This window comes from Scyliorhinus canicula, chromosome 8 (genome assembly GCF_902713615.1).
Source record: "Scyliorhinus canicula chromosome 8, sScyCan1.1, whole genome shotgun sequence".
In the NCBI taxonomy this organism is placed as follows: Eukaryota; Metazoa; Chordata; class Chondrichthyes; order Carcharhiniformes; family Scyliorhinidae; genus Scyliorhinus; species Scyliorhinus canicula.
The window spans coordinates 153,511,550-153,539,157 of NC_052153.1; the positions used below are offsets into that span (position 1 = coordinate 153,511,550).

General features: G+C 47.0%; 1 protein-coding gene across 3 annotated transcripts in view; it reads left to right on the forward strand.

Moving 5' to 3' along the window:
- Positions 1–27,608, forward strand: part of hexb (hexosaminidase B (beta polypeptide)) — a 74,436-nt gene that overhangs the window by 23,959 nt on the left and 22,869 nt on the right. For all 3 annotated transcript variants that reach the window (XR_005461648.1, XM_038805476.1, XM_038805477.1), the window contains exons 4-7: positions 1,588–1,698; positions 3,224–3,325; positions 19,958–20,087; positions 22,194–22,374. Coding sequence is in view for 2 of the 3 variants with exons in the window: in XM_038805476.1 (XP_038661404.1) it covers positions 1,588–1,698; positions 3,224–3,325; positions 19,958–20,087; positions 22,194–22,374 (524 nt within the window). In the remaining variant the exon portion in view is untranslated. The remainder of the gene's footprint in view (positions 1–1,587; positions 1,699–3,223; positions 3,326–19,957; positions 20,088–22,193; positions 22,375–27,608) is intronic.

Sequence of the window (27,608 nt, forward strand, 5' to 3'; positions counted from 1 at the left end):
TATTTAACTAAGCAACAGAAACTTAGACAAATTAACAAGCATCTGTTGTGCTACAAACTCTGCTGAGCATGATTCATTTGAATACCAACTACAGAATTGATACGTTGCCTTTGTTTCTTGGACAAAAGGTGACATGTTTAACCCAAATTGTAATTCTCCACTTTTTTCTAAAGAACTTGCTGATGTGTGGCTTATCATTATGTGGGGTCTCTTATCCATGTTTGTCTTTTTACATGTTGATTTGGAATCTGGCTCTAGAGATCACCACAGTAAATGGAAAAATAACCAGTTTAAAATGTTCTGCATGGATTTACCAAATGGTAGAAAAAGAGCAATTTCTGCTCTTACCGTTGGGGAAATATGAGGATAAATAATATTGTTCCCTGTAAGCTGCAACAACCAAAGGTTCCCGTGCAGGCCATGGACAAGTTGACCCTTTTAAGCTGTTGTGCATTTTTGACTGTGCATAAAAGGTTTAAGGGCTGCAAAAAAAAAAAAAAGAAGCATATTGGTGAATAGCCATGGACCTGAATTTTCGTTCCTTCTTGTTCCTTTCCCTTAGACTTTAATTTGTTCTTCTGAGCCATATGATTCCTGCTATATCATTGGCTCATGTTGCACCAGAAAGAAGATATCTTGCTGTTCATTGCCGTTTGTTGACTGATACACATCTAGAGGAGGCAGTGGTGTAATGGTATTGTCACTGGACTATTGAGACCCAGAGTACTCTGGTGTCCCAGGTTCCAATCCCGTCACTAGATGGTGGAATTGAAAGTCTAATGACTATGAAACCATTGTCAATTGTCCTAAAAATCTATCTAGTTCACTAATGTCCTTTTTTTTTTAAGGGCATGAAATCTGCCATCCTTGTCTGGTCTATATGTGACTCCAGACCCACAGCAATGTGGTTGATTCTTAACTGCCCCTCAAGGGCAATTGGGGATGGGCAATAAATGCTGGCACAGCCTGTGACACCCATGTCTCATGAACAAATTTTTTTAAAAAAAACCTCGAACTAACTGCCTTGCCTTAAAGTTGTGTTGGTGGTTTGAGCAATTACTCCAGGGACAATGCAAGAATTTTGATGTCCCATCAGTCCAGGGTGGAGGCCTGCTATTTCCTTTCAAATTTGCTGGACTCTGGTGTGGTGAAGCTACTCCCAGCATTGCCACTTTTTTCAGGCCTAAGACTGTACAAAACCTGGACAATGAATTACATCAAATAAGCACACCCATACAATTTTAAAATAATAGTGGGTGGGGTGATGAATCATACAACTTAAAATAATACTAGGTGGGGTGATGTATAAAATGTATTATGAATAATTGCTTGCAATGAGTATAATGTGGCTGGATTTGCCTCACTTTGGGAACATTGCACAATTTGCAATTTTTGTATATGTACTAGTCTAAGTATGTGTATCTTTTCTCTTTCACTCCCAACCTTGAATGAAACTACATGTTCTGTGTGAAGAGTGTATATTCAGTAACTATTAATATTCTGAGGATTATAAATGGCAGGAAGTTTCAAGCTTCTTCACGGGTGGAAAAATTGATCTGCCATTCAAAATGCATTCTCCTCTTTCAGATACTCATTAATAAAACTGAGATTGTGGATGCTCCAAGATTTGCTCACAGAGGAATTTTACTTGATACGTCTCGGCACTATTTACCTCTTAAAGTAATCCTTGAAACCTTGGTAAGAAACCCTAGTGAGTGAGTACTATTAGTCACTAACACTGCAATGAAGTTACTGTGAAAATCCCCTCGCCGCCGTACTCCGGTGCCTGTTCGGGTACTCGGAGAATTCCGAATGTCCAATTCACCTAATAGCATGTCTTTCGGGACTTGTGGGGAGGAAACCGGAGCACCTGGATGAAACTCGCACAGACATGGGGAGAACGTGCAGACTCTGCACAGACAGTGGTCCAAGTGAGAGTCGAACCTGGGCAATGTGAAGCAACAGTGCTAACCACTGTGCTACCATGCTGTCCCTGTGTCTCTAAAGAGTAATTGTTTATAATTCTCCATCCTGAAACTTGATTTGAAGCTAAAGCAAATAGCACCGAAATTGAAATCAAAAATGCTGGAAATGTACAGCATATCTGCCTATTTCTTGAAGGTGGGTTAACTGAAGTAGTTCACTGGTCCATTTCTGATCTGTTGAAAATCTTGAACCTGCAATATTAAGGTTTTTTTTTTTGTTCCCCTATGGTTGTTAATAGAAGCATGGAATAGCATAGACATTTGGCTCATTCCCTCATTCAGCTAATGGAAATAGTCCTTTATTTGTGCTTTGTGACCCCTTCATGATTTTAATCATCATCTCTATAAAATCTCCATAAGAGTTGACAGCACGGTGGCGCAGTGGTTAGTGCTGCTGCCTCACATCGCTGAGGTCCCAGGTTCGATCACTGTTTGTGTGGAGTTTGCACATTCTTCCTGTGTTTGCGTGGGTTTCGCCCCCCACCACCCAAAAGATGTGCAGGATAGGTGGATTGGAAAAAAATGAATTGGGAACTCTAAATTAAAAAAAAAAAAAAATCCATAAGAGCAGAGACTAGAACAACCCCAGCTTCTCTAGTCTATTCATTTAACAGCAATTTGTATCCTACCTAAATTGAGCATAATAATTTGCTGTGTTTTATGTGGATTTAGCATAACCTCCATAAATATTAAGCCCACAGGAATACTTGTCCCTTTTTAGTTATCTGAAGTGTCTAAATATATAATTTCAAAATCATAGAATATGCATTTCGTATTTGTACTAAACCGTTTTCTGAGCCAGGTAATTAGTGCCCATGCTATACTTTAGAATTTTTTTTTTTTTAAACTAGACCGCTGTTGAATCAATAATTTGTGTACTTGCTGTGCTCAAAAGTGACGAAAGATTACAAAGAAAATGGCAATTAATGACTAACTCGAGTGATTCCAAGACCATTGTGATACAAGCAAATTACTGCGGATGCTGGAATCTGAAACAAAAAACGAAAATACTGGACAATCTCAGCAGGTTTAACGGCATCTGTGGAGAGAAAAGGAACTTAACATTTTGAACCTAAATAACTTTCTCAAAGCTGTGATACTAGCCAGTTATGTCATCTTGTCTTTATTAGTTCTAGCCTTTTAAAAATTCAATAGTCTTCTGTGCTAATGTCTTGTACTTTTAAAATTATAATAAACAGTAGTTGACTATAAGCTACTTTTTTATTATTTTTCTTCAGGATGCTATGTCATTCAATAAGTTTAATGTTTTCCATTGGCATATTGTGGATGACCCATCATTCCCTTATCAAAGTATCACCTTTCCTGAGCTTAGCGCACAGGTTAGTAAAGATATTTTACCTATATTGTAACCATGTGAATGCAGCTTCTGGATTCAGTGATTTGAACACCCAATTTAGTAATGTAAATAACATACAAAAACATTTGTGCCACAAAGCTTATGGAACTCTGCATAGATTACAAAGACATTGGAGGAAACTGATTCTGTTCTGACCAGCTTGGTTCTCCAGACCAGACCAGCATCTATCTAACCTAGACTTTGGATTCTAAGAGTTGTGTGTGCTTATAAGAACATAAGAACATAAGAACTAGGAGCAGGAGTAGGCCATCTGGCCCCTCGAGCCTGCTCCGCCATTCAATTAGATCATGGCTGATCTTTTGTGGACTCAGCTCCACTTTCCGGCCCGAACACCATAACCCTTAATCCCTTTATTCATCAAAAAACTATCTATCTTTACCTTAAAAACATGTAATGAAGGAGCCTCAACTGCTTCACTGGGCAAGGAATTCCATAGATTCACAACCCTTTGGGTGAAGAAGTTCCTCCTAAACTCAGTCCTACATCTACTTCCCCTTATTTTGAGGCTATGCCCCCTAGTTCTGCTGTCACCCGCCAGTGGAAACAACCTGCCCGCATCTATCCTATCTATTCCCTTCATAATTTTAAATGTTTCTATAAGATCCCCCCCCCCCTCATCCTTCTAAATTCCAACGAGTACAGTCCCAGTCTACTCAACCTCTCCTCATAATCCAACCCCTTCAGCTCTGGGATTAACCTAGTGAATCTCCTCTGCACACCCTCCAGCGCCAGTACGTCCTTTCTCAAGTAAGGAGACCAAAACTGAACACAATACTCCAGGTGTGGCCGCACTAACACCTTATACAATTGCAACATAACCTCCCTAGTCTTAAACTCCATCCCTCTAGCAATGAAGGACAAAATTCCATTTGCCTTCTTAATCACCTGTTGCACTTGTAAACCAACCTTCTGTGACTCATGCACTAGCACACCCAAGTCTCTCTGAACAGCGGCATGCTTTAATATTTTATCGTTTAAATAATAATCCCGTTTGCTGTTATTCCTACCAAAATGGATAACCTCACATTTGTCAACATTGTATTCCATCTGCCAGACCCGAACCCATTCACTTAACCTATCCAAATCCCTCTGCAGACTTCCAGTATCCTCTGCACTTTTCGCTTTACCACTCATCTTAGTGTCATCAGCAAACTTGGACACATTGCCCTTGGTCCCCAACTCCAAATCATCAATGTAAATTGTGAACAATTGTGGGCCCAACACGGATCCCTGAGGGACACCACTAGCTACTGATTGCCAATTCAGCATGATGGTATAAAACGTCTGCTCTTGTAGACATGATTTTGTTATTACTTTACTAATTAAACTTGTTACTTTACTTAACCAAGTTATTAGTATCTGAGCCGATAATGTGAACATGGTAATTCCTATTGGGGATAGAAATTGTCGTATTAGACAGTGGTTTGCCATGGCAAATTTTGTGATCAATTTTCAAATTTAAATTTGCATTAAAAATTTTTTTGGTTTGTTTGGTTTGTAATTTATCCAAGTCGATACTAGTAAATTATGTCTGGAAAGCCTCTGCTGTAGAAGTATTCAAATCCATCTCCCCATACCTGATTTGGTGTGTACATAATCTGTATAGATACTAAACACTGGTTAGTTAGCATTAAATCCTGGAGATGTTGAAGTGTCAAATAATGGTTCTGTTGAATACAGTACTGGTTCACTTTTAAGGCCACCATTATGACTTCTGGCGAGTAAAACTGTGCTCATGGGATTAAAAAAAATATATATTTTATTCCAAACACACGAGACATGAACATAGTACATACAGTTTGTTCAATTTTTCCACCCCAGACAAACAATTCCTCCAGCATGGACAGAAATGCCTCCACCACACAAAAAAAACCCTAAAGGTGAACTTTATCTTCTCCAGCCTGAGAAATTCATTCAATTTCCCCAGCCAAGCCATGACCCCTGGTGATGCTGCTGACCTCTAGTTCAATAATATCTATCGCCGGGCAATCAAAGGCAAAGGTCACAACATTGACTCCCTTCGTGCGCACATGATTTTTGTGTTCAGTGCTGGTCCCAGCCCTCGTGTGTGACAGTTAGTGGCACTGTGCACTTTACTTTCACTGGACAATTTGCATGTTTATCTTCCATTGCAAGGCAACTGTACTTCAATTATAACCATGATTGGGCAAACAGAATAGTTGTCACTTAAAGCAGAAAATGCTGGATAGATTCAGCGGGTCCAGCAGCATCTGTGCAGAAAGAAACATTAGCTTTTTGAGTTCAAATGTCTTCAGAGCTAAAGAGGGCAAAACATGCTGGATTTTATACTGTTGGGGATGAAGCAAAAAGGCCAGGGATAGGCAGGAGCCCAGGAGAGATTGATAAAGATGTCATGGCCACAAGACCAAGGATGTGTTAATGGAATGTTAGTGTTCAAGACTAAGAAGGTGCTGATAGTGGCATGAAGGTAAGAAAGCAGAACAAAGGTCTGCGCTCTTTCAAAGCAAAACTTAAAGAACCAGTGACCTTCGGCCCTGTGGGGGTGGGTGGGACACAATATTGGATTAAAAAGGGGTCAAGATAGAGGAGAGAGTTCATGGTCTTGAGTGTCTAGTTGGAAAATGAGGTGCTGTTCCTGCAGTTTGCATTGGGCTTCTCTGGAACATTGCAACAGATATATGGGCATGAGAGCAAGATGACTTGACTTTAAATGGCAAGTGACAGGGAAGTTTATCCCCAGTGTAGAGGAAATTGTATTGGGAGCAGTGAATACAATAGACTAACAATACAGTGCAAGTGAAATGCTGCCTCACCTGAAAAGAGTGTAATCAGTGGTGAGAAGGTAAGGACAGGTGTTGCACCTTCTGTGATTACAAGGGAAAGATGATGGAGGAGTGGAATAGTTTCTTTGTTTGGTTAGTAGGAACCTAACCCTGTTGGCAACGTTGGTTCAGGGTATGTGGGGTGATGTATGAAAATGGAGAAAGATACATGTTCAGGATTGGGGCAAGGTGAGGGATGACTGCTTGGTTTGGTAGGTAACCATGGTTGGAACAAACAACTGAGCCAGTTGCCTCCATCTTGGTGTCAAAATCCAAGAGCTCCTTGGACTTGAGGTGTGTTAGGAAAATAAAGGTAGTTTTAAGGGATTTATATTTGTAATTGGGGAAAATAGAAATACGGTAGAGTGGGTTTAATTTAATGTTTCTATGCCTGGAAGGAAAATACATTAGCTTCATGCTGCATAAAAAGGTGCTGCATGTGTGGGGGTTGGTTTCAATTCCAGCTGTGATTCTATTGCGCTTGGAGAGGGTTAAGCATAAAAATAAATAAAAGCTGAGAAGTCCAGAAATGAGATCTCAATGTAGCAGGCAAATTAGCGATTAGATAGACTGAGGAGGGGAGGGGGTGTTGCTAGCACCAGTCTAGAGGGATATGCCCACACTTGGCTGAGTTACGTTGTCCCAGACAGACACAAACTCATTAATGAATATACAGATGCCTCGGATCCATTGTTCTTTGGAACAGGGTAGCATAGTGGTTAGCATAATGGCTTCACAGCTCCAGGGTCCCAGGTTCAATTCCTGGCTTGGGTCACTGGCTGTGCAGAGTCTGCACGTTATCCCCGTTTTTGCATGGGTTTCCTCCAGGTGCTCTGCTTCCCTCCTACAGTCCAAAGATGTGCAGGTTAGGTGGATTGGTTATGCTAAATTGCTCCTTGGTGTCCAAAAGGTTAGGTGGGGTTACGGGGATAGGGTGGAGGTGTGGGCTTAAGTTGGTTGCTCTTTCCAAGAGCTGGTGCAGACTCGATGGGCTGAATGGCGTCCTCTGCACTGTCAATTCTATGTTCTGTGGAACTCTGCTGTCTGACCAGCTATTAGCCCATTAGAGTCTGATTGCCTCTGACTGTCAATGGGAGGTTAGTTGCATATCAATAGAAAGGCTCAGTTCTTTTGTGTAAATGAGTGGGCAATCAAACCGCCAAGATAACTGAATTCAAGCCTGGAAACCCCAGCAGGATACTTTTTGAGAAGCTGGGCAGAGCTTAGCGAGAGAACTTGCTGCTCTGAACAGTTGGAGGAGAAGGCTTTGGAAATTGACTGAGAGATGTCATGAAGCTTGCCACTGACACAGGCTTCGGAAAATGCCTTTGAATAAATGTCCCTAACAGAATAAAAGCTGTTTCTTAAATGCAAGTATTGTCGTTGCTTGTTGGGTTAAGGTTAGCGTGTTAAGGTTAAGAAACTACATCTAATCCGTTGATGTTGAAGAGTAAGTTCAAATATTTGTTTTCTCTTATTTTGTATTTTAAAATAGCCACGGGCTGCTCTGTTTCTTATATCATCACTCCTGGAACAAATTGATCTCCGCACTGTCTTAAAGCTGGCTGGTTCAGTCTCTTAGCCATGGTTAAGAGCTGACTAGGTGTCTGTAACATCGGACACTGGGGAGTGAACCTTTCAACTCTGGCAGGACAGGACCAGGGAGCTGCAAAGATACAAGCTTCCTCCAGAACAAGATACAATCCAAATTACCAAGGAATTGGGACAGAAAGAACACTTTTAAGACTCCAGTTAAGTGAACAGAGAACAAGGTATTAAGTCAGAAGAATTCGAGGAAGAGTAAACAATGAGTCTGTGAAAGTCAATTTTTAAGTGGGGCAACAGCTTTCAGAGATGAATCAAATGTTTGATGCCATTTTTACAGTTGGGAATCAAGAATTTGCATAACAGTCAAAGCAAAAATTCTCAAGGGGTTGGTGTAAAATCCTTGCCTGGATTCACTGTCATTTGGGAAAACCTAGTCTCTATCTCGGAATGCAAACTGCTAAGGGAAATTGAGAAGATTTTTAAAGTGAGTTTTTGAGAGAGGAGTTTGGAAACTTGCATGACCACCTGGGGGGAATTCTGAGGAGAGGAGAAATTAACAGACACTAACTTGGTTCAGAGCAAAGTGCATGTATTTGACCACTGATATCTTGTGTACTTAAAGGAAGCTTGTGTCATGAGTCCATTGCATCTTAAAATGTAGTCTATAATCCGCTTCCGGTTGCGGTGAAGCGGAGCTAAGCTGCACGTCGGCAGCTCCTGCTATCTAAGGACTTTCAGGCCTGTTTTTGGGCCCCAAACGGTGCTGTTTTGACGATTCCTGGTGGGGGAAGGTGCTTGGAGGAACATTCCCCAGAATTTATGGTGCGCACCCGGAGTGGGGCAAAGAAAAAGGCTGCAGCAGCTCCCCAGAAAAAGCGGGGGAGGACAAAATGGCCGGCGGAGCACCCGAGAATTGGTGGCAGTGGGCGCAGGAGCAGCAAGCTGCTCTTCTGCGCTGTTTTGTGGAGCTGAAGGCGGAGTTGCTGGGCTCCCTGAAGGCGACTACCAGCAAGCTGCTTGAGACCCAGACAGCCCAGGGGGCAGCCATTCAGGAGTTGTAGCAGCAGGCCGCTGATCGGGAGGAGGAGGCCATGGTCCTCGTGGGGAAGGTGGAGATGCACGAGGCACTTCACAAAAAGTGGCAAGACCACTTGGAGGAGCTGGACTTTCGCACGAGGCGGAAGAATTTGAGGATCCTGGGCCTTGCGGAGGGGCTGGAGGGGTCGGATCTACCGTCCTATATGGCCACGATGCTGAATTCGTTGGTGGGGGCGGGGTCCTTCCATCTGCCCCTGGAGCTTGAGGGAGCCCACAGAGTGCTGGCCAGGAGGCCCAAGGCAAATGAACCCCCGCGGGCGGTGCTGGTGCGGTTCCATCGGTTCAGTGACCGGGAGAGTGTGCTTCGCTGGGCCAAGAAGGAGAGGAGCAGCAAGTGAGAGAACTCAGTAGTGCGAATCTACCAGGACTGGAGTGCGGAGGTGGCTAAGCGGCAGACCGGGTTTAACCGGACGAAGGCGGTGCTGCATAACAAGCAGGTTAAATTTGGAATGCTGCAGCCTGTGCGTCTGTGGGTGACATATAAGGGCCGGCATTACTACTTCGAGTCCCCGGAGGAGGTGTGGGCCTTTGTGCAGGCGGAGAAGCTGGACTCGAACTAGGGTTTGGGGGCTGTGGGGTCTTGTGTATTACGGTTTTTGCTGTTGCTGTTTTTGTAATTTTGATATTTTTTTTAAAGCTGGTTCTTGCTCTGTTTCCGGGTGGTTCTGTTGGGTATGGTTTTGTGTTGTGGGGAATGTTGGGGGTTTGTTTTTTTTCTGTACGGGGATGGGGTGGAGCTGGAATTTGGGAGCTGTGTCCGAAGGGTGGGGCAGTGTGACAGCGCGGGCCCTCCTCTAGTTTCCTGCGCTGCGGGGCAGGAGGGGTGTAGCTGGCGGTGGGGGTGTGGCCTCTACTGTTTTTTTTCCCCGCGCTGGAGCGGTGCCAGGGAGGAGTGGCAGGAGGAGGGATGACCCCATGTCGGGAGGGGTCGGGTTTTGGCAGGAGTTGCCAGAGTCAGCAGAAGTCAGCTGACTCACGGAAGTACCATGGAGGGTGCGTCGTAGCTAGGAGGGGTCCTAGCCTGAGGGGGGGGGGGGGGGGGGGGGGGGGCGATACCAGGTTGCTGCTGGAATAGATATAGAGAAATACAGCACGGAACAGGCCCTTCGGCCCACGAATGGCCAGGAAGGAGCTGGTGTGGGCCGGGGGGGGGTGGAGAAGAGGTGCTATCGTCATGGGGAATGGGTTGGGTGGGGTGTGCTGGCCTGGGGCGAGCAGTCGATGAGCTATGGCTAGTCGGAGGGGGGTGGGGTGCCCTCTGATCTGGCTGATCACCAGGAACGTGAGGGCGCTGAATGGGCCGGTTAAGCGGGCTAGGGTATTTTCTCATTTGAAGGGGCTGAAGGCGGACGTGGCTATGCTCCAGGAGACCCACTTGAAGGTGGCGGACCAAGTTCGTCTGGGGGGGGGGGGGGGGGGCAGGTTTTCCACTCAGGATTAGATGCAAAGAACCGGGGAATGGCGATTCTGGTGGGGAAGAAGGTGGCGTTCGAGGCGTCTGAGGTGGTGGCGGACAAGGAGAGCAGGTTTGTTATGGTGAAGGGTAGGCTGCAGGGAGAGAAGGTGGTGCTGGTAAGCGTGTATGCCCTGAATTGGGATGACGCTGGCTTTGAGGCGTATGTTGGGCTGCATTCCGGACCTGGAGGCGGGGGGCCTGATCATGGGGGGGAGACTTTAACATGGTGCTGGATCCCCCACTAGACCGGTCCAGTTCAAGGACGGGTAGGAGGCCGGCGGCGGCCAAGGTGCTGAAGGGGTTTATGGATCAGATGGGAGGGGTGGATCCCTGGAGGTTTGGGAGGCCGAAGGCGCGGGAGTATTCCTTTTTCTCCCATGTGCATAGGGTTTACTCCCGAATAGATTTTTTTTTTTTTCTGAGCAGGGGATTGATCCCGAGGGTGGAGGATGCCGAGTATTCGGCCATGGCAATTTCAGACCATGTTCCGCACTGGGTCGATCTGGAGATGGGGGAGGTGCGGGACCAGCGCCCGCTGTGGCATCTGGACGTGGGGTTGCTGGCTGATGAGGAGGTGTGTAGGAGGGTCCGGGGAAGTATTGAGGGGTACCTTGAGGCCAACGATACGGGGGAGGTCCGGGTGGGGATGGTTTGGGAGGCTCTGAAGGTAGTGATCCGGGGGGAGCTGATTTCCATCCGGGCCCATAGGGAAAGGAGGGAGAGGGAGAGGGAGAGGGAGAGACTGGTGGGGGAGCTCCTAGATGTGGATAGGAGGTATGCGGAGGCCCCGGAGGAGGGATTGTTGGGGGAACGGCATAGCTTGCAGGCCAAGTTCGACTTGCTGACCACCAGAAAGGCGGAGACACAGTGGAGGAAGGCGCAAGGTGTGGTTTATGAGTATGGGGAGAAGGCAAGCAGGATGCTGGCGCATCAGCTCCGCAGGCGGGATGCGGCTAGGGAAATTGGTGGAGTGATGGATAAGGGTGGGAATGTGGTGGATAAGGGTGGGAATGTGGTGCGGAAGTGGGCAGAGGTGAACGGGGTCTTTCAGGACTTTTACGAGGAACTGTACCGGTTGGAGCCACCGGTGCGGCGGGGGGGGGAGGAGGAGAGGGATGGAGAGCTTTATGAACAGGCTACGTTTCGCAAAGGTGCTGGAGGGGCTGGGGGCGCCGATTTGAGTTGGAGGAGCTAGTCGGGGGATTGGTCAAATGCAGTCAGGGAAGGCGCCGGGGCCAGATGGGTTCCTGGTGGAATTTTGTGGACCTGGTGGGCCCCCTGTTGGTGCGGGCCTTCAATGGGGCATGGGAGGGGGGGCTTTGCCCCCGACGATGTCACGGGCGCTGATTTCTTTGATCCTGAAGCGGGATAAGGACCCCCTACAGTGTGGATCATACAGGCCAATCTCGCTCCTCAATGTGGATGCTAAAGTTGCTGGCGAAGATCCTGGCCACCAGGATAGAGGACTGTGTGCCAGGGGGGATACACGAGGATCAGACGGGATTTGTCAAGGGAAGACAGCTTAACACGAATGTGCGGAGGTTGTTAAATGTTATTATGATGCTGGCGGTTGAGGGGGAGGCGGAGATAGTGGTGGCGCTAGATGCAGAGAAGGCCGTTGGTAGAGTTGAGTGGGGGTACCTGTGGGAGGTGCTGGAGAGGTTTGGATTTGGGGAGGGGTTCATCAAATGGGTGAGGTTGCTTTATGAGGCCCCGATGGCGAGTGTAGCTACTAATGGAAGGAGGTCAGAGTACTTCAGGCTCTACTGTGGGACCAGGCAGGGGTGCCCCCTGTCCCCCTTGCATTTTGCACTGGCAATTGAACCTCTGGCTATGGCGTTGGGGGAGGTGGAGAGGTCTGGTGTGGGGTGGGGAGGAACATCGGGTATCGCTGTATGTGGACGACCTGCTGCTGTATGTGGCGGACCCAGTGGGGGGGATGCCGGGGGTGATGGAGCTGTTGGCTGAGTTTGGGGGCTTCTCGGGCTATAAGCTGAATCTAGGTAAGAGCGAGGTGTTTGTAGTGCACCCGGGTGATCAGGAGGAGGGAATTGGTAGGCTCCCGTTTAAGAGGGCAGTGAAGAGTTTTGGGTACCTGGGGGTGCAGGTGGCCAGGAGTTGGGGGACTCAATTTTTAATCTAGAGGTGATGTCAGGGAAGGCAGTACAATGCTCCTCCTGCAGAATGTTTGAGGTGAGGGACGCAGTCAGTGTCCCTGCTGATTTCATCTGTGGGAAGTGCACCCAACTCCAGCTCCTCAAAAACCGTGTTAGGGACCTGGAGCTTGAGCTGGATGAACTTCGGATCATTCGGGAGGCAGAGGGGGTCATAGATAGGAGCTTCAGGGAAGTAGTTACACCAAAGACTGGAGATAGATGGGTAACTGTAAGAGGGACTGGGAAGAAGCAGTCAGTGCAGGGACCCCCTGCGGTCGTTCCCCTGAGTAACAAGTATACCGTTTTGGATACTTGTGGGGGGGACGACTTACCAGGGGTAAGCCATGGGGTACGGGCCTCTGGCACGGAGTCTGTCCCTGTTGCTCAGAAGGGAAGGGGGGAAAGGAGTAGAACATTAGTAATTGGGGACTCAATAGTCAGGGGCACAGATAGGAGATTTTGTGGGAGCGAGAGAGACTCGCGTTTGGTATGTTGCCTCCCAGGTGCAAGGGTAAGTGATGTCTCGGATCGTGTTTTCCGGGTCCTTAAGGGGGAGGGGGAGCAGCCCCAAGTCGTAGTCCACATTGGCACTAACGACATAGGTAGGAAAGGGGACAAGGATGTCAGGCAGGCCTTTAGGGAGCTAGGATGGAAGCTCAGAGCGAGAACAAACAGAGTTGTTATCTCTGGGTTGTTGCCCGTGCCACGTGATAGTGATATGAGGAATAGGGAGAGAGAGCAATTAAACACGTGGCTACAGGGATGGTGCAGACGGGAGGGATTCAGATTTCTGGATAACTGGGGCTCTTTCTGGGGAAGGTGCGACCTCTATAGACAGGATGGTCTACATCTGAACCTGAGGGGCACCAATATCCTGGGGGGGAGATTTGTTAGTGCTCTTTGGGGGGGTTTAAACTAATTCAGCAGGGGCATGGGAACCTGGATTGTAGTTTTGGGGTACGGGAGATTGAGAGTATAGAGGTCAGGAGCACAGATTTGACTTCGCAGGAGGGTGCCAGTGTTCAGGTAGGTGGTTTGAAGTGTGTCTACTTCAATGCCAGGAGTATACGAAATAAGGTTGGGGAACTGGCAGCATGGGTTGGTACCTGGGACTTCGACGTTGTGGCCATTTCAGAGACATGGATAGAGCAGGGACAGGAATGGTTGTTGCAGGTTCCGGGGTTTAGGTGTTTTAGTAAGCTCAGAGAAGGGGGCAAAAGAGGGGGAGGTGTGGCGCTGCTAGTCAAGGACAGTATTACGGTGGCGGAAAGGATGCTAGATGGGGACTCTTCTTCTGAGGTAGTATGGGCTGAGGTTAGAAACAGGAAAGGAGAGGTCACCCTGTTGGGAGTTTTCTATAGGCCACCTAATAGTTCTAGGGATGTAGAGGAAAGGATGGCGAAGATGATTCTGGAAAAGAGCGAAAGTAACAGGGTAGTTGTTATGGGAGACTTTAACTTTCCAAATATTGACTGGAAAAGATATAGTTCGAGTACATTAGATGGGTCGTTCTTTGTACAATGTGTGCAGGAGGGTTTCCTGACACAATATGTTGACAGGCCAACAAGAGGCGAGGCCACATTGGATTTGGTTTTGGGTAATGAACCAGGCCAGGTGTTAGATCTGGAGGTAGGTGAGCACTTTGGAAACAGTGACCACAATTCGGTGACCTTTACGTTAGTGATGGAAAGGGATAAGTATACCCCGCAGGGCAAGAGTTATAGCTGGGGGAAGGGCAATTATGATGCCATTAGACATGACTTAGGATGTGTTGGGTGGAGAAGTAGGCTGCAAGGGTTGGGCACACTGGATATGTGGAGCTTGTTCAAGGAACAGCTATTGCATGTTCTTGATAAGTACGTACCAGTCAGGCAGGGAGGAAGGGGTCGAGCGAGGGAACCGTGGTTTACCAAAGAAGTGGAATCTCTTGTTAAGAGGAAGAAGGAGGCCTATGTGAAGATGAGGCATGAAGTTTCAGTTGGGGCGCTTGATAGTTACAAGGAATGATCTAAAGAGAGAGCTGAGACGAGCAAGGAGGGGACATGAGAAGTCTTTGGCAGGTAGGATCAAGGAAAACCCAAAAGCTTTCTATAGGTATGTCAGGAATAAAAGAATGACTAGGGTAAGAGTAGGGCCAGTCAAGGACAGTGGTGGGAAGTTGTGTGTGGAGGCTGAGGAGATAAGCGAGATACTAAATGAATACTTTTCGTCAGTATTCACTCAAGAAAAAGATAATATTGTGGAGGAGAATGCTGAGACCCAGGCTATTAGAATAGATGGCATTGAGGTGCGTAGGGAAGAAGTGTTGGCAATTCTGGACAAGGTGAAAATAGATAAGTCCCCGGGGCCTGATGGGATTTATCCTAGGATTCTCTGGGAAGCCAGGGAAGAGATTGCTGAGCCTTTGGCTTTGATTTTTAGGTCATCATTGGCTACAGGAATAGTGCCAGAGGACTGGAGGATAGCAAATGTGGTCCCTTTGTTCAAGAAGGGGAGTAGAGATAACCCCGGTAACTATAGGCCGGTGAGCCTAACGTCTGTGGTGGGTAAGGTCTTGGAGAGGATTATAAAAGATACGATTTATAATCATCTAGATAGGAATAATATGATTAGGGATAGTCAGCATGGTTTTGTGAAGGGTAGGTCATGCCTCACAAACCTTATCGAGTTCTTTGAGAAGGTGACTGAACAGGTAGACGAGGGTAGAGCAGTTGATGTGGTGTATATGGATTTCAGTAAAGCGTTTGATAAGGTTCCCCACGTTCGGCTATTGCAGAAAATACGGAGGCTGGGGATTGAGGGTGATTTAGAGATGTGGATCAGAAATTGGCTAGTTGAAAGAAGACAGAGAGTGGTAGTTGATGGGAAATGTTCAGAATGGAGTTCAGTTACGAGTGGCGTACCACAAGGATCTGTTCTGGGCCCGTTGCTGTTTGTCATTTTTATAAATGACCTAGAGGAGGGCGCAGAAGGATGGGTGAGTAAATTTGCAGACGACACTAAAGTCGGTGGAGTTGTAGACAGTGCGGAAGGATGTTGCAGGTTACAGAGGGACATAGATAAGCTGCAGAGCTGGGCTGAGAGGTGGCAAATGGAGTTTAATGTGGAGAAGTGTGAGGTGATTCACTTTGGAAAGAATAACAGGAATGTGGAATATTGGGCTAATGGTAAAATTCTTGGTAGTGTGGATGAGCAGAGGGATCTCGGCGTCCATGTACATAGATCCCTGAAAGTTGCCACCCAGGTTGATAGGGTTGTGAAGAAGGCCTATGGTGTGTTGGCCTTTATTGGTAGAGGGATTGAGTTCCGGAGCCATGAGGTCATGTTGCAGTTGTACAAAACTCTAGTACGGCCGCATTTGGAGTATTGCGTACAGTTCTGGTCACCTCATTATAGGAAGGACGTGGAAGCTTTGGAACGGGTGCAGAGGAGATTTACCAGGATGTTGCCTGGTATGGAGGGAAAATCTTATGAGGAAAGGCTGATGGACTTGAGGTTGTTTTCATTAGAGAGAAGAAGGTTAAGAGGTGACTTAATAGAGGCATACAAAATGATCAGAGGGTTAGATAGGGTGGACAGCGAGAGCCTTCTCCCGCGGATGGAGGTGGCTAGCACGAGGGGACATAGCCTTAAATTGAGGGGTAATAGATATAGGACAGAGGTCAGAGGTGGGTTTTTTACGCAAAGAGTGGTGAGGCCGTGGAATGCCCTACCTGCAACAGTAGTGAACTCGCCAACATTGAGGGCATTAAAAAATTTATTGGATAAGCATATGGGTGATAAGGGCATAGTGTAGGTTAGATGGCCTTTAGTTTTTTTTCCATGTCGGTGCAACATCGAGGGCCGAAGGGCCTGTACTGCGCTGTATTGTTCTATGTTCTATGTTCTAAGCTTTGGGCAGCAGGGTAGCATGGTGGTTAGCATAAGTGCTTCACAGCTCCAGGGTCCCAGGTTTGATTCCCGGCTGGGTCACTGTCTGTGTGGAGTCTGCACGTCCTCCCCCTGTGTGCGTGGGTTTCCTCCGGGTGCTCCGGTTTCCTCCCACAGTCCAAAGATGTGCGGGTTAGGTGGATTGGCCATGCTAAATTGCCCGTAGTGTCCTAATTAAAGTAAGGTTAAGAGGGGGTTGTTGGGTTACGGGTATAGGGTGGATACGTGGGTTTGAGTAGGGTGATCATGGCTCGGCACAACATTGAGGGCCGAAGGGCCTGTTCTGTGCTGTACTGTTCTATGTTCTATGTTCTAAGCTTAATTTTACCAGGCTTGTGGAGCAGATAGAGGAGGAATTTAAAAGGTGGGACATGGTGCCGCTATCACTGGCGGGTAGAGTGCAGTCCGTCAAAATGACGGTGCTCCCGAGGTTCTTGTTCCTTTTTCAGTGCCTGCCCATCTTTATCCCTGGGGCCTTTTTTAGGAGGGTGACTAGCAGCATCATGAGCTTTGTTTGGGCGCATGGGACCCTGAGGGTTAAGAGGGTCTTCTTGGAGCGGGGCAGAGATGGTGGGGGGCTGGCGTTACCCAATCTCTCGGGGTATTATTGGGCGGCCAATGTGTCGATGGTGCGCAAGTGGGTGATGGAGGGGGCAGCATGGAAAAGGTTGGAGATGGCGTCCTGTGGAGGCACAAGCCTGGGGGCCCTGGTAACGGTGCCGTTGCCGCTCCCTCCTACGAGGTATACCATGAGTCCGGTGGTGGCGGCTACCCTCAAGATCTGGGGGCAGTGGAGGAGACATAAGGGGGAAGTGGGGGGCTCGATGGAGGCCCTGCTAAGGGGGAACCATCGGTTCGTCCCGGGGAACATTGATGGGGGATTTCAGGGTTGGCACAGAACGGGCATCAGAAAGCTGAGGGACCTGTTCATTGACGGGAGGTTTGCGAGCGGTCTGGGAGAGTTGGAGGAGAAATTTGAGCTCCCCTCAGGGAACATGTTCAGGTGCATGCAGGTAAAGGCGTTTGCTAGGCGGCAGGTGGAGGGATTCCCTTTGCTGCCCGCGAGGGGGGTGAGGGACAGGGTGCTCTCGGGGGTCTGGGTCGGAGATGGGAAGGTATCTGATATCTACAAGGTAATGCAGGAGGTGGAGGAGGCGTCAGTAGAGGAGCTAAAGGCTAAGTGGGAGGGGGGAGCTGGGGAGCAGATCGAGGGTGGGACATGGGCAGATGCCCTGGAGAGGGTTAACTCTTCCTCCTCATGTGCGCGGCTTAGCCTCCTCCAATTCAAGGTGCTACACCGGGCCCATATGTCCGGGACTAGGATGAGTAGGTTCTTTGGGGGCGAAGGCAGGTGTGTCAGGTGTTCGGGGAGTCCAGCGAACCATGCCCATGTGTTCTGGGCATGTCCGGCACTGGAGGAGTTCTGGAAGGGGGTGGTGAGGACGGTGTCGAGGGTGGTAGGATCCAGGGTCAAGCCAGGCTGGGGACTTACGATTTTTGGGGTTGCGGTGGAGCCGGGAGTGCAGGAGGCGAGAGAGGCCGGTGTTTTGGCCTTTGCGTCCCTAGTAGCCCGGCGGAGGATCTAGCTACAGTGGAAGGATGCGAGACCCCCAAGCGTGGAGACCTGGATCAATGACATGGCGCGGTTTATTAAGCTGGAGAAGGTCAAATTCGCCCTGAGTGGATCGGTACAAGGGTTCTTTAGGCGGTGGCAGCCTTTCCTCTACTTTCTGGCTCAGCGATAGGGAACTAGGTCAGCAGCAGCAGCAACGGGGGGGGGGGGGGGGGGGTTGACTATGACTATGTTTATTAATTTAAATTTATTTTCAAGTTCTCTTATTGTTTACTGGGGGTGGGGGGGGCTCAATATATGCGTTGCTACGGTCTTGGGGGTGCTTATTATGTTGTTTTATTGTTGCTTGTTACTGTTTGTTATATATTTTGTAAAAAAATTTCAATTAAAATTATTTTTTTTAAAAATGTAGTCTATAATCCGTGTTAATCTTCGAATCTGTGTAATTGATTAGCTGTGGGGGAAGTAAAGTAATAATTGTATAATCCAACTTTTCATGTTTCCTTTTCTTAAAACTAATTAGCGGCCTTGTGACTCTCCCTCCACGATGAAGTTACGGACTTTTGAGCCAGGATTTCATTCCGAAACTTCCCGTCCATTTATAATAGAAAACTGGTTTATGCAGATGGTCAGTAGAAAAGACGCTAAGAGTTTGTCAAAACAGCGCACCACCTCCTGATTGTCCTGCAGAGCCGAACTTTGGTGGTATCTGACATGTCTACTCCAATTTGGTGATAATGGGAAGTAGGCCATTTGGCCCATCCAGTCTGCTCACCCATTCAAGGTGGTCATGGCTGTGATCCTCTCTCTCCCCTTGCCCATGATGACTCGTGTTGAGTAATCTATTTCTTAAATGCGTTCAGTGACTCCACAGCCTTGTGGTAGAGAATTCCACAGGTTCACCAGCCTCTGAGTGAAGAAGTGTCGCCTCCTCCTTTTAGTCCTAAATGGCCTACTGCATAATCTGAGACACTGACCCCTTGCTCAGACATCTTCCCTGTATTTAGTCTGTCCAACTGTTAGAATTTTTGTTTCATTTGAGATGCCCCCCATTCTTGACTCCAGTGAATACAGGCCGAGTCGACCTAATCTCTGCTCGTAAAACAATCCTGCCATCCTAGGAATCCATCTGGTGAACCTTCACTGCACTCCCTCTGGCAAGTATAGTCTTTCTTGGATAAGGAGACCAAAATGCGCACACTGCTCCAGGTGTAGCTTCACCAAGGCTTTGCATAGCTGAAGTAAGACATCCTTGCTCCTGTACTCCAATCCTCTTGTAATGTGTACTCCAACTCCCTTGTAATGAAGGCCAATCGTAACATTTGACTTCCTAACTGCTCTGCAAGGAGCCCCCTCCCATCTCTGTAACCCCAGCTAACTTGCACATATTTTGGTCTGAGAGGAAATCAGAGCACCTGGAGGAAACCCACACAGATACTGGGAGAACTTGTAAACTCCACACAGACCGTTGCGGTAAAAATTGAACCCTGGTGCTGTGAGGAAGCTGTGTCACCATGCTGTATTTCCTTTGGATTTGTGAAGATGAGAGCCATTGAGCTACACTATATCCTGTTACCTGGAATATATAATTCTCATCCCAATGTTCCTAAAGTCTCCATGGCTTTGCCTGTCTTTGTAACGTTGGTGTAGTCCCATAACAGATTGAAATCTCTGGCCTCGTCCCAGAGTAAGTGGCCTTGTTTTTGACCCTCCAATTTGATGGCTGTGCCTCAGTTGAAACTTCTGTACCCTGTTTGCAGTGAATAGCAGCATCAAAATTGTAACAATTTTTTCCTTTGTGTAGTCCAGGATCATGTCTGACTCTATGCACCTGGAATATTTTCTTCAAATATTGTTCAGTAGTACATTAAGTTGCTTTGATAAATGAACACAATTAAAAAATGTTTATTGCTTTTTATTTAATTTTAAAAATCTGCGCCATTTGTCAAACCTCTAGCTGGCATCCTTGTTCTGCTGGGATTCTGTTTATAACGCTGGCCTGAATTTTTGTCACTTTATTTTTTTGTAGGGTGCATTCCATCCAGTTACGCACATTTATACATTGGCAGATGTGAAAATGGTTATTGAGTATGCTCGTGAGAGAGGAATTCGGGTCGTTCCAGAGTTTGACTCTCCAGGGCACACGCAGTCATGGAAAGGTGAGTGCATTAGCACCTAAATAAGCAATTTTACCCTTTCATAGAACATACAGTGCAGAAGGAGGCCATTCAGCCCATCGAGTCTGCACCGTCCCATTTAAACCCTCACACCTTTCCCTATATCCCAATAACCCCTCCTACCCTTTTTGGACACTGAGGGCAATTTAGCATGGTCAATCCACCTAACCTGCACGTCTTTGGACTGTGGGAGGAAACTGGAGCACCCAGAGGAATGCAGCATGCAGACAGGGGGAGAACTGCAGACTCTGCACAGACAGTGACCCAGCAGGGAATCAAACCTGGGACCCTGGCGCTGTGAAGCCACAGTGCTAGCCACTTGTGCTACCGTGCTGCCCGTGAGAGGTGATGCACTTGGGCCAGAGAAACGAGGCAAAGGAATACAGCTTTACCTGTTTTAAATGACTACTCCATACAAAGCAGCTCTGAACTTTTATGCAATGCAGCTGTGATTGCTGATGAGCATAGTAGTGAGCAGCAGCCCTTCCTGACTTGGACACTTTAGGCATCACACAACCTGTTTGTGTTCCTAATTAAGTTCAGAATCTAGATTTCTTAAAAACTTAAATACAGATTAGGTAAGAGGAAGTTTTTTAAAAATTAAAATGGGAATTGATTGGAGTATTTCTGAATACTCAAATTTTGGACAAATGTAAAATTCAATGACCATTTATAACAAATACTGATGCAATTCCTTTATGGAGTGTCAGAGTGGCACCATTATTAAAGAAGAGATAAACCAGGAAACTGCAGGCCAGTCAGTCTAACCTCCGTGGTGGGGCAACTATTGGAAACAATGTATCAGAATTAATCTGCATTTGGAGAGGCAGTGATTAATCGAGAACAGTCAGCATGGGTTTGTTAAGAGCAAGTAACTTCTGACCAACTTGATTGAAGCTAATCGGGGTGTGCAGATAAGGGCAATACTTGGACTTCAGTGGGAGACAGATAGCTTGGGAAACTGATGAGCCCTGGGATCTAAGGAAATTTGGCAAATTGGATCCGGAAATGGCTCTAGAATTGGCTGAGTGGGAGGACGTAGAGGGTGATGGTTGAAGGGTGTTTTTCTGACTGGAAAGTTTTAATTATAAAGAGAGATTGTATAGACCTGAGGTTGTTTTCCTTGGAGCAGAGGAGACTGATGAGGGACATAATTGAGATGTATAAAATTGATGGGCGTAAATAGAGTAGACAGGAAGAAATGTTTCTGATGGTTCAAATGACCATGGGGTAGGAGGTTTGGAGGGAATGTGGGGAGAAAAAGCTTTTTCACCCAGAGGGTGGTGGGAGTCTGAAACTCGACTGCCTGAAAGGATGGTGGAGACCCTGTAACATTTAAGTATTTAGATGTCCACTTGTGATGCCATGGCGTACAAGGCTATGGGCCAAGTGTTGGAAAATGTGATTAGGATAATTAGGTGGTTGTTTAGGACCAGCACCAATATCATGGGCCATGGTTCATCATTCAATGCAAGAGCGATTAGACCTTCCAGCCAGGAATAATAATGTAGGCCAGTCCTTTTTTGTTTTCTTAAGGGCCGTTTTAGTGTGGCCAATTCACCTACCCTGCACATATTTTTTGGTTGTTGGGGGTAACACCAATACAGACCATCAGTGAATGTGCAAACTCCACAAGGACAGTGACCTGGGGCCGGGATCAAGCCTTGGTCCTCGGTGCCATGAGGCAGCAGTGCTAACCACTGTGCCACCATGCTGCCCAGCCCAGTCCTCTTTAATGGTCTGGATGAGAGCAGAGTTCTTATCACAATTATAACTATCATGCTCCAATTCGAATGCCAGTCCATGAGGGCGGAGATCTTTTCTTTTTGTCTGAGTAGTGCCATATGACCAAGTAAATCAATGTTTGACACTGGATAGGAAAATATTTTGTTGCCCAACATTGGCTTTGAACACATCAATCCAAAATTTTAAAGAAATAGTGTTCACTTAAACCCCACCTTGGTGTGTAGAATTCTTTAAAATAAACCCCACCTTAAGTGGGTAGAATTATTATAGTTGCATAATTAAATAAACTGTCGTATTGACCTTGCTTGAGTAATCAACTTTCCCTTCCATTTTTTTGTCTAGGCATAAAAAACCTTCTTACTCCATGTTACAGTGGTGCAAAAACTACTGGAACGTTTGGACCTATAAATCCCTCTTTAAATACAACCTATGATTTTTTTAATCAATTCTTTAAAGAGGTCAGCTTGGTATTTCCAGATAATTATATCCATCTGGGAGGAGATGAAGTGAACTTTGAATGCTGGTATGTAAATTATTGACTTTTTTTTTTTGCCCCCACTTGACTACCTTGCTTTATTCATTCTTAGAATTGTAGAATTTACAGTGCAGAAGAGACCATTCGGCCCATCATGTCTATACCGGCTCTTGGAAAGGGCACCCTACTTAAGCCCATGCCTGCACCCTATCCCCATAACCAGTAACCCCCACCTCACCTTTTTGGACACTTGAGGGCAATTTATCATGGCCAATCTACCTAACCTGCACATCTTTGGACTGTGGGAGGCAGCCGGAGGAAACCCGTGCAAACTCCGCACAGATAGTGACCCAAGCCGGGAATTGAACCTGGGACCCTGGAGCTGTGACGCAATTGTGCTAACTACTGTGCTGCCCTCACTTGAACTATTGAGTCCTTATCCTATTTAGTTGAATAATTATCTTGCTAATTGAGATGTCAGCTTCCTTGATGCAGTCAAGAACCAAACTGTGTGGCATTTCAACAATACAACTTGAGGGCAGCACAGTCAAAGTGGTTTACACTGCTGCCTCACGGCACCGAGGTCCCAGATTTGATCCCGGCTCTGGGTCACTGTCCGTGTGGAGTTTGCATGTTCTCCGTGTTTGCGTGGGTTTCGCCTCCACAACCCAAAAGATGTGCAGGGTATGTGGATTGGCCATGCTAAATTGCCCCATAATTGGAATAAATAAATTGGGTGCTCTAAATTTAAAAAAAAAATACAACTAATAATAATCTATTAGTGTCACAAGTAGGTTTACACTAACACTGCAATGAAGTTACTGTGAAAATCCCCTAGTTGCCACACTCCGGCGCCTGTTCGGGTACACGGAGAATTCACAATGTCCAATTCACCTAACAAGCACAGCTCTCGGGACTTGAGAGGAACCCAACCAGACACTGGGAGAATGTGCGACTCTGCACTGACACGTGATCCAAGCTGGGAATCGAACCTGGGTCTGTGGTGCTGTGAAACAACAGTGTTAACTATTGTGCTACTGTGCCACCCCAAATGCCGTACTGGAATTTGTATGTGGTTGAAGTCTGGAAATCTGTTGTTTAACTACAGCCTGTTGTGCAACTAATGAATAATTTTTTTTTTTGTTTAATATCTCTTGGGAGATAGTTTTATGCAATGGCATAGAATGCTGCCTTGAATTGGGAATTTTGTCCCCTCACAAAAATGACTTAATACTAACACTGAGTCCTGAAGGGTGCTGCTGCCAGACTGGGTGCTCACCAAGTAGTGAGAAACCAAGTGAGGAAACCAGCAAGTATTCCACTTGCTATTGTTACAAATTTGTCTACCATGGCATTAGTACCGATGACTGCTGCCTAATAAAGCAGCCTGCTTGATTAGTACCCTATCCACTCCCTCTCTCATCCACTCCCTCTACCATTGACACACAGTGGCAGCAGTGCGTACCATATACGCACATAAGCAGGGGCTGTTTAGCACAGGGCTAAATCGCTGGCTTCGAAAGCAGGCCAGCAGCACGATTCGATTCCCGTATCAGCCTCCCTGAACAGGCGCCGGAATGTGGCGACTAGGGGCTTTTCACAGTAACTTCATTTGAAGCCTACTTGTGACGATAAGCGATTTTCATTTCATTCATTTCATTCTCCTGTGCAAGATGCATTGCAATAACTCGCCAATACATCTTTGACGGCACCTTCCAAACCAGAGCCCTCTACTGCCTAGAAGGACAAGGCAGCAGATGCATGGAAACACCACCACCTACAACTTTCCCTCCAAGCCACACGCCATCCTGACTTTGAACTATGTTGCCATTCCATCACTCTCACTGGGTTAAGATCCTGTCAGGCATTCCCTCCCAAAGAGCACTGGGCAACCCACCACCTCCTTCGAGGGCAATAGAAATGCTGGCCTGGCCAACGATGCCCATATTCTAGGAATTTTTTTTTTTAAAAACTTGCCTGATGATTTTTAGTCTGCAGCTCTGCCTTTTGTAAAGGAAAACTGGATTTGTGCTTGCAACAGTGTTCTTTTTCTTTAAAAAAAAAAAAAAAAAAAAATTTTTTTTAAAAATCACTTGGGTGGGGTGTCACTTGATGTGAGCGTAGGAGTGGCTGTGTTTTTGCACACTCTGGCTCTGCTCTTTTAATCTTACCACTTCATCATGTACACGTTTTGTTGTCTTTTCTTGGTTTACATTCTGGTGGTTGTTTTATATGAGCGAGCAGGGATAGAATGTTAAATCGTTGCTGTCGTGGCAGCTGAAAGGGGCTGAGGTGGGGCACTCTTTGGTGCCAGTTGCTTTTGAGTGGGCTCCCACCCTGACTGTGCTGTGGTGTGCATCGACATGGTGGCTGCCAACAGAGATGCTGTTTTATCTGAAAGTCTTGGCCTGTGGTGCAGGTCATCAAAGTCCAATTCCAGGTGTTTTTATGGAGGCTGATGAGGCTCTTGCAGTGGAGCATGGTCCCTGCTGAGTGCCCGCCTCCATAATGTTGAATTCCTGCTGCATGGCATGCCATCCATCCTGACTTAGCCAGGAGGGAGAAAGAGGGAGTGTTGCTGAGCATGGTTCCCAGGATGAGGTGGTGTGTGTTCTCAGTTTGAGTTTGAGAATTGGATGCCATGTTTTGGGGATTTCTATCTGGAGACTAGACCAATTAAATTTGATGGGGCACACTTGTTGCCTTCAGGGCCTTTGGTTGGGTTGATCTTCCAGCCGCTGGTCCTGTGTTGTCCTATTCCAGATGTTGGTCATGAGGGCTTGGAGGGGGGGGGGGGGGGGGGCAGCACGGTGGCCTAGTGGTTAGCACAGCTGCCTCACGGCGATGAGGTCCCAGGTTCAATCCCGGCCCTGGGTCACTGTCCGTGTGGAGTTTGCACATTCTCCCCGTGTCTGCATGGTTTCGCCCCCACAACCCAAAAATGTGCAGAGTAGGTGGATTGGCCACGCTAAATTGCCCTTAATTGGAAAAAATAATTGGGTAATCTAAATTTATATTAAAAAATTTTTTTTTTTTTAAATGAGTTCTTGGAGGGGGCCAAACCAGTCAAGTTATTCCTCCTCTCACCCTGCATGCTGGAAGAAATGATGCCTTGTGCTTTGATCATTGAAGCCCTTGAGAGATCCTGAAGAGTGCTTATTGATCTGACTCTGCCTCATTCTTGATTCTGCTTTCTTCCTGTACCAGTGGAGAAGTCTTTATCCTAAGGACTGCCTCACATCTCCTATTATCCTGGACTTTGTTCCCTGTTGACCACATTGTTGCCTGCTTTATGTCAATTTTCTCCATTTTACAAGGAAGTGAATAATGTAGTTGTTCATGACCCTTATTGTTGGCTATCCTGATTTTTGTTTTTTCAATTTAAGAGTACCCAATATTTTTCCCCCCCAAAGGGTAATTTAGTGTGGCCAATCCACCTAGCCTACACATCTTTGGGTTGTCGGGGGAGACTCATGCAAACACTGGGAGAATGTGCAAACTCCACACGGACAGTGGGCCAGGATCGAACCTGGGTCCTCAGTGCCATGAGGCAGCAGTGCTAACCACTGCATCACCATTCTGCCCCAGCTATCACAATTTAACAAATTTTTATATAATGTTGAGAGGAATGTGGGAATTGTGCACAGTCTTTATCTTAATATGTGTGGGCCTAATTGTCTGACAATCCTGGATTTGGGGGAGGGGTGGGGTACTTCATGTGGAAGAAAAATGAGCAGAACTGCATTGGGGATGGTAGGGTTAATTTTGTCCCATCTGATCGCAGAAGGCACCCCCTCCCCTGTTAGAGCTAGGTGGCTCTTCCTCTGGGGGGGCTCCCCCTTGGCTAGGTCTCTGCTGTACATTCTTGTGTGGAGGGGCTTGTCCTCTATGGGACTGTAAGTGGGGTATAAGGGTTGGGACAATCCCTGGGTCAGGTTCTCTGGAGTTTCCTTATGATGGTGCTGCACTAGGCCAGATGTTCGGTATCCTGTTTCCCCAGGAACAGGGTGCTCCTTTTTGGGACACTGGAGGAGTCCGGTGTGGCTGGATCTAACTTGGGCAAGTGATTACTTTAGGACAGACAGTATTGTATGAAATAGTTATCCTTTTTCTCCACTTCCGAGCGAGACCACCTTGTGGCTTACTTGGCTGGCTCTTGTCCTTTTGCAATGCCTTGGGTAGTGGTTCGAATCTTGTTATTTACTCTTCTTCCTTCGGAGAGACCTTGAAGGTGTTCCTTCCAATGTGTCCCTCACTTTGTGGTGATTTTCACCTGAGCTATTGCGGTGATGGAAAGAAAGAAGAAGAAGAAATCGCTTATTGTCACGAGTAGGCTTCAATGAAGTTGCTGTGAAAAGCCCCTAGTCGCCACATTCCGGCGCCTGTTTGGGGAGGCTGGTATGGGAATTGAACTGTGCTGCTGGCCTGCCTTGGTCTGCTCTAAAAGCCAGCGATTTAGCCCAGTGTCCTAAACCAAGATGGTGGGTTATGCTGTATTGTGGTAGCCCTCATCCTTTTACTTTGTGGTTCTGGTTGTCGGGGTGGGTTTCCTTGTGCTGGGGTGGGTGGGGTGGCTCCCAGGGTGCTCTCCTCTTGGAGGGTGCCCTGACGTGCGCCCCTCTCAATGTTCCCCTTTGTTGGCTGGGATCTGACTATATTCGCCTTGACCATGGGCCTCCTAGTTATCCAAGGGGTAGAACATAGAATATTGCAGTGCAGTACAGGCCCTTCGGCCCTCGATGTTGCACCGACCCGTGAAACCATCTGAAGCCTATCTGACCTACACTATTCCATTTTCATCCATATGTCTATCCAGTGACCACTTAAATGCCCTTAAAGTTGGTGAGTCTACTATTGTTGCAGGCAGGGCGTTCCACACCCCTACTTCACTGAGTAACCTCTGACATCTGTCCTATATCTACCACCCCTCAATTTAAAGCTATTATAAAGGGTATGTCATTGTTGATGGTCTCGTGGCCTGTTCCTTCCTTAGACCTTCCCGTACCAGCCTCCCTGAACAGGCACCGGAATGTGACAATTAGGGGCTTTTCACAGTAACTTCGTTTGAAGCCTAATTGTGACAACAATAAGCAATTTTCATTTTCATCGGGGATCCAGAGATGGGGTTTGGTAGCTTGGGTCTTTGTTCTTTACTCTTGCACTTGGGAGACCTTGGGTTTTGAGGTCTGAAGTTTCCTTGGACTTGTGGCACCCAGTCCCCTCTTGTAGCCTCGCGCAGCCAAACAATGGTTTTCTATTCTATCCTGGGGCCGGAGGAGAAT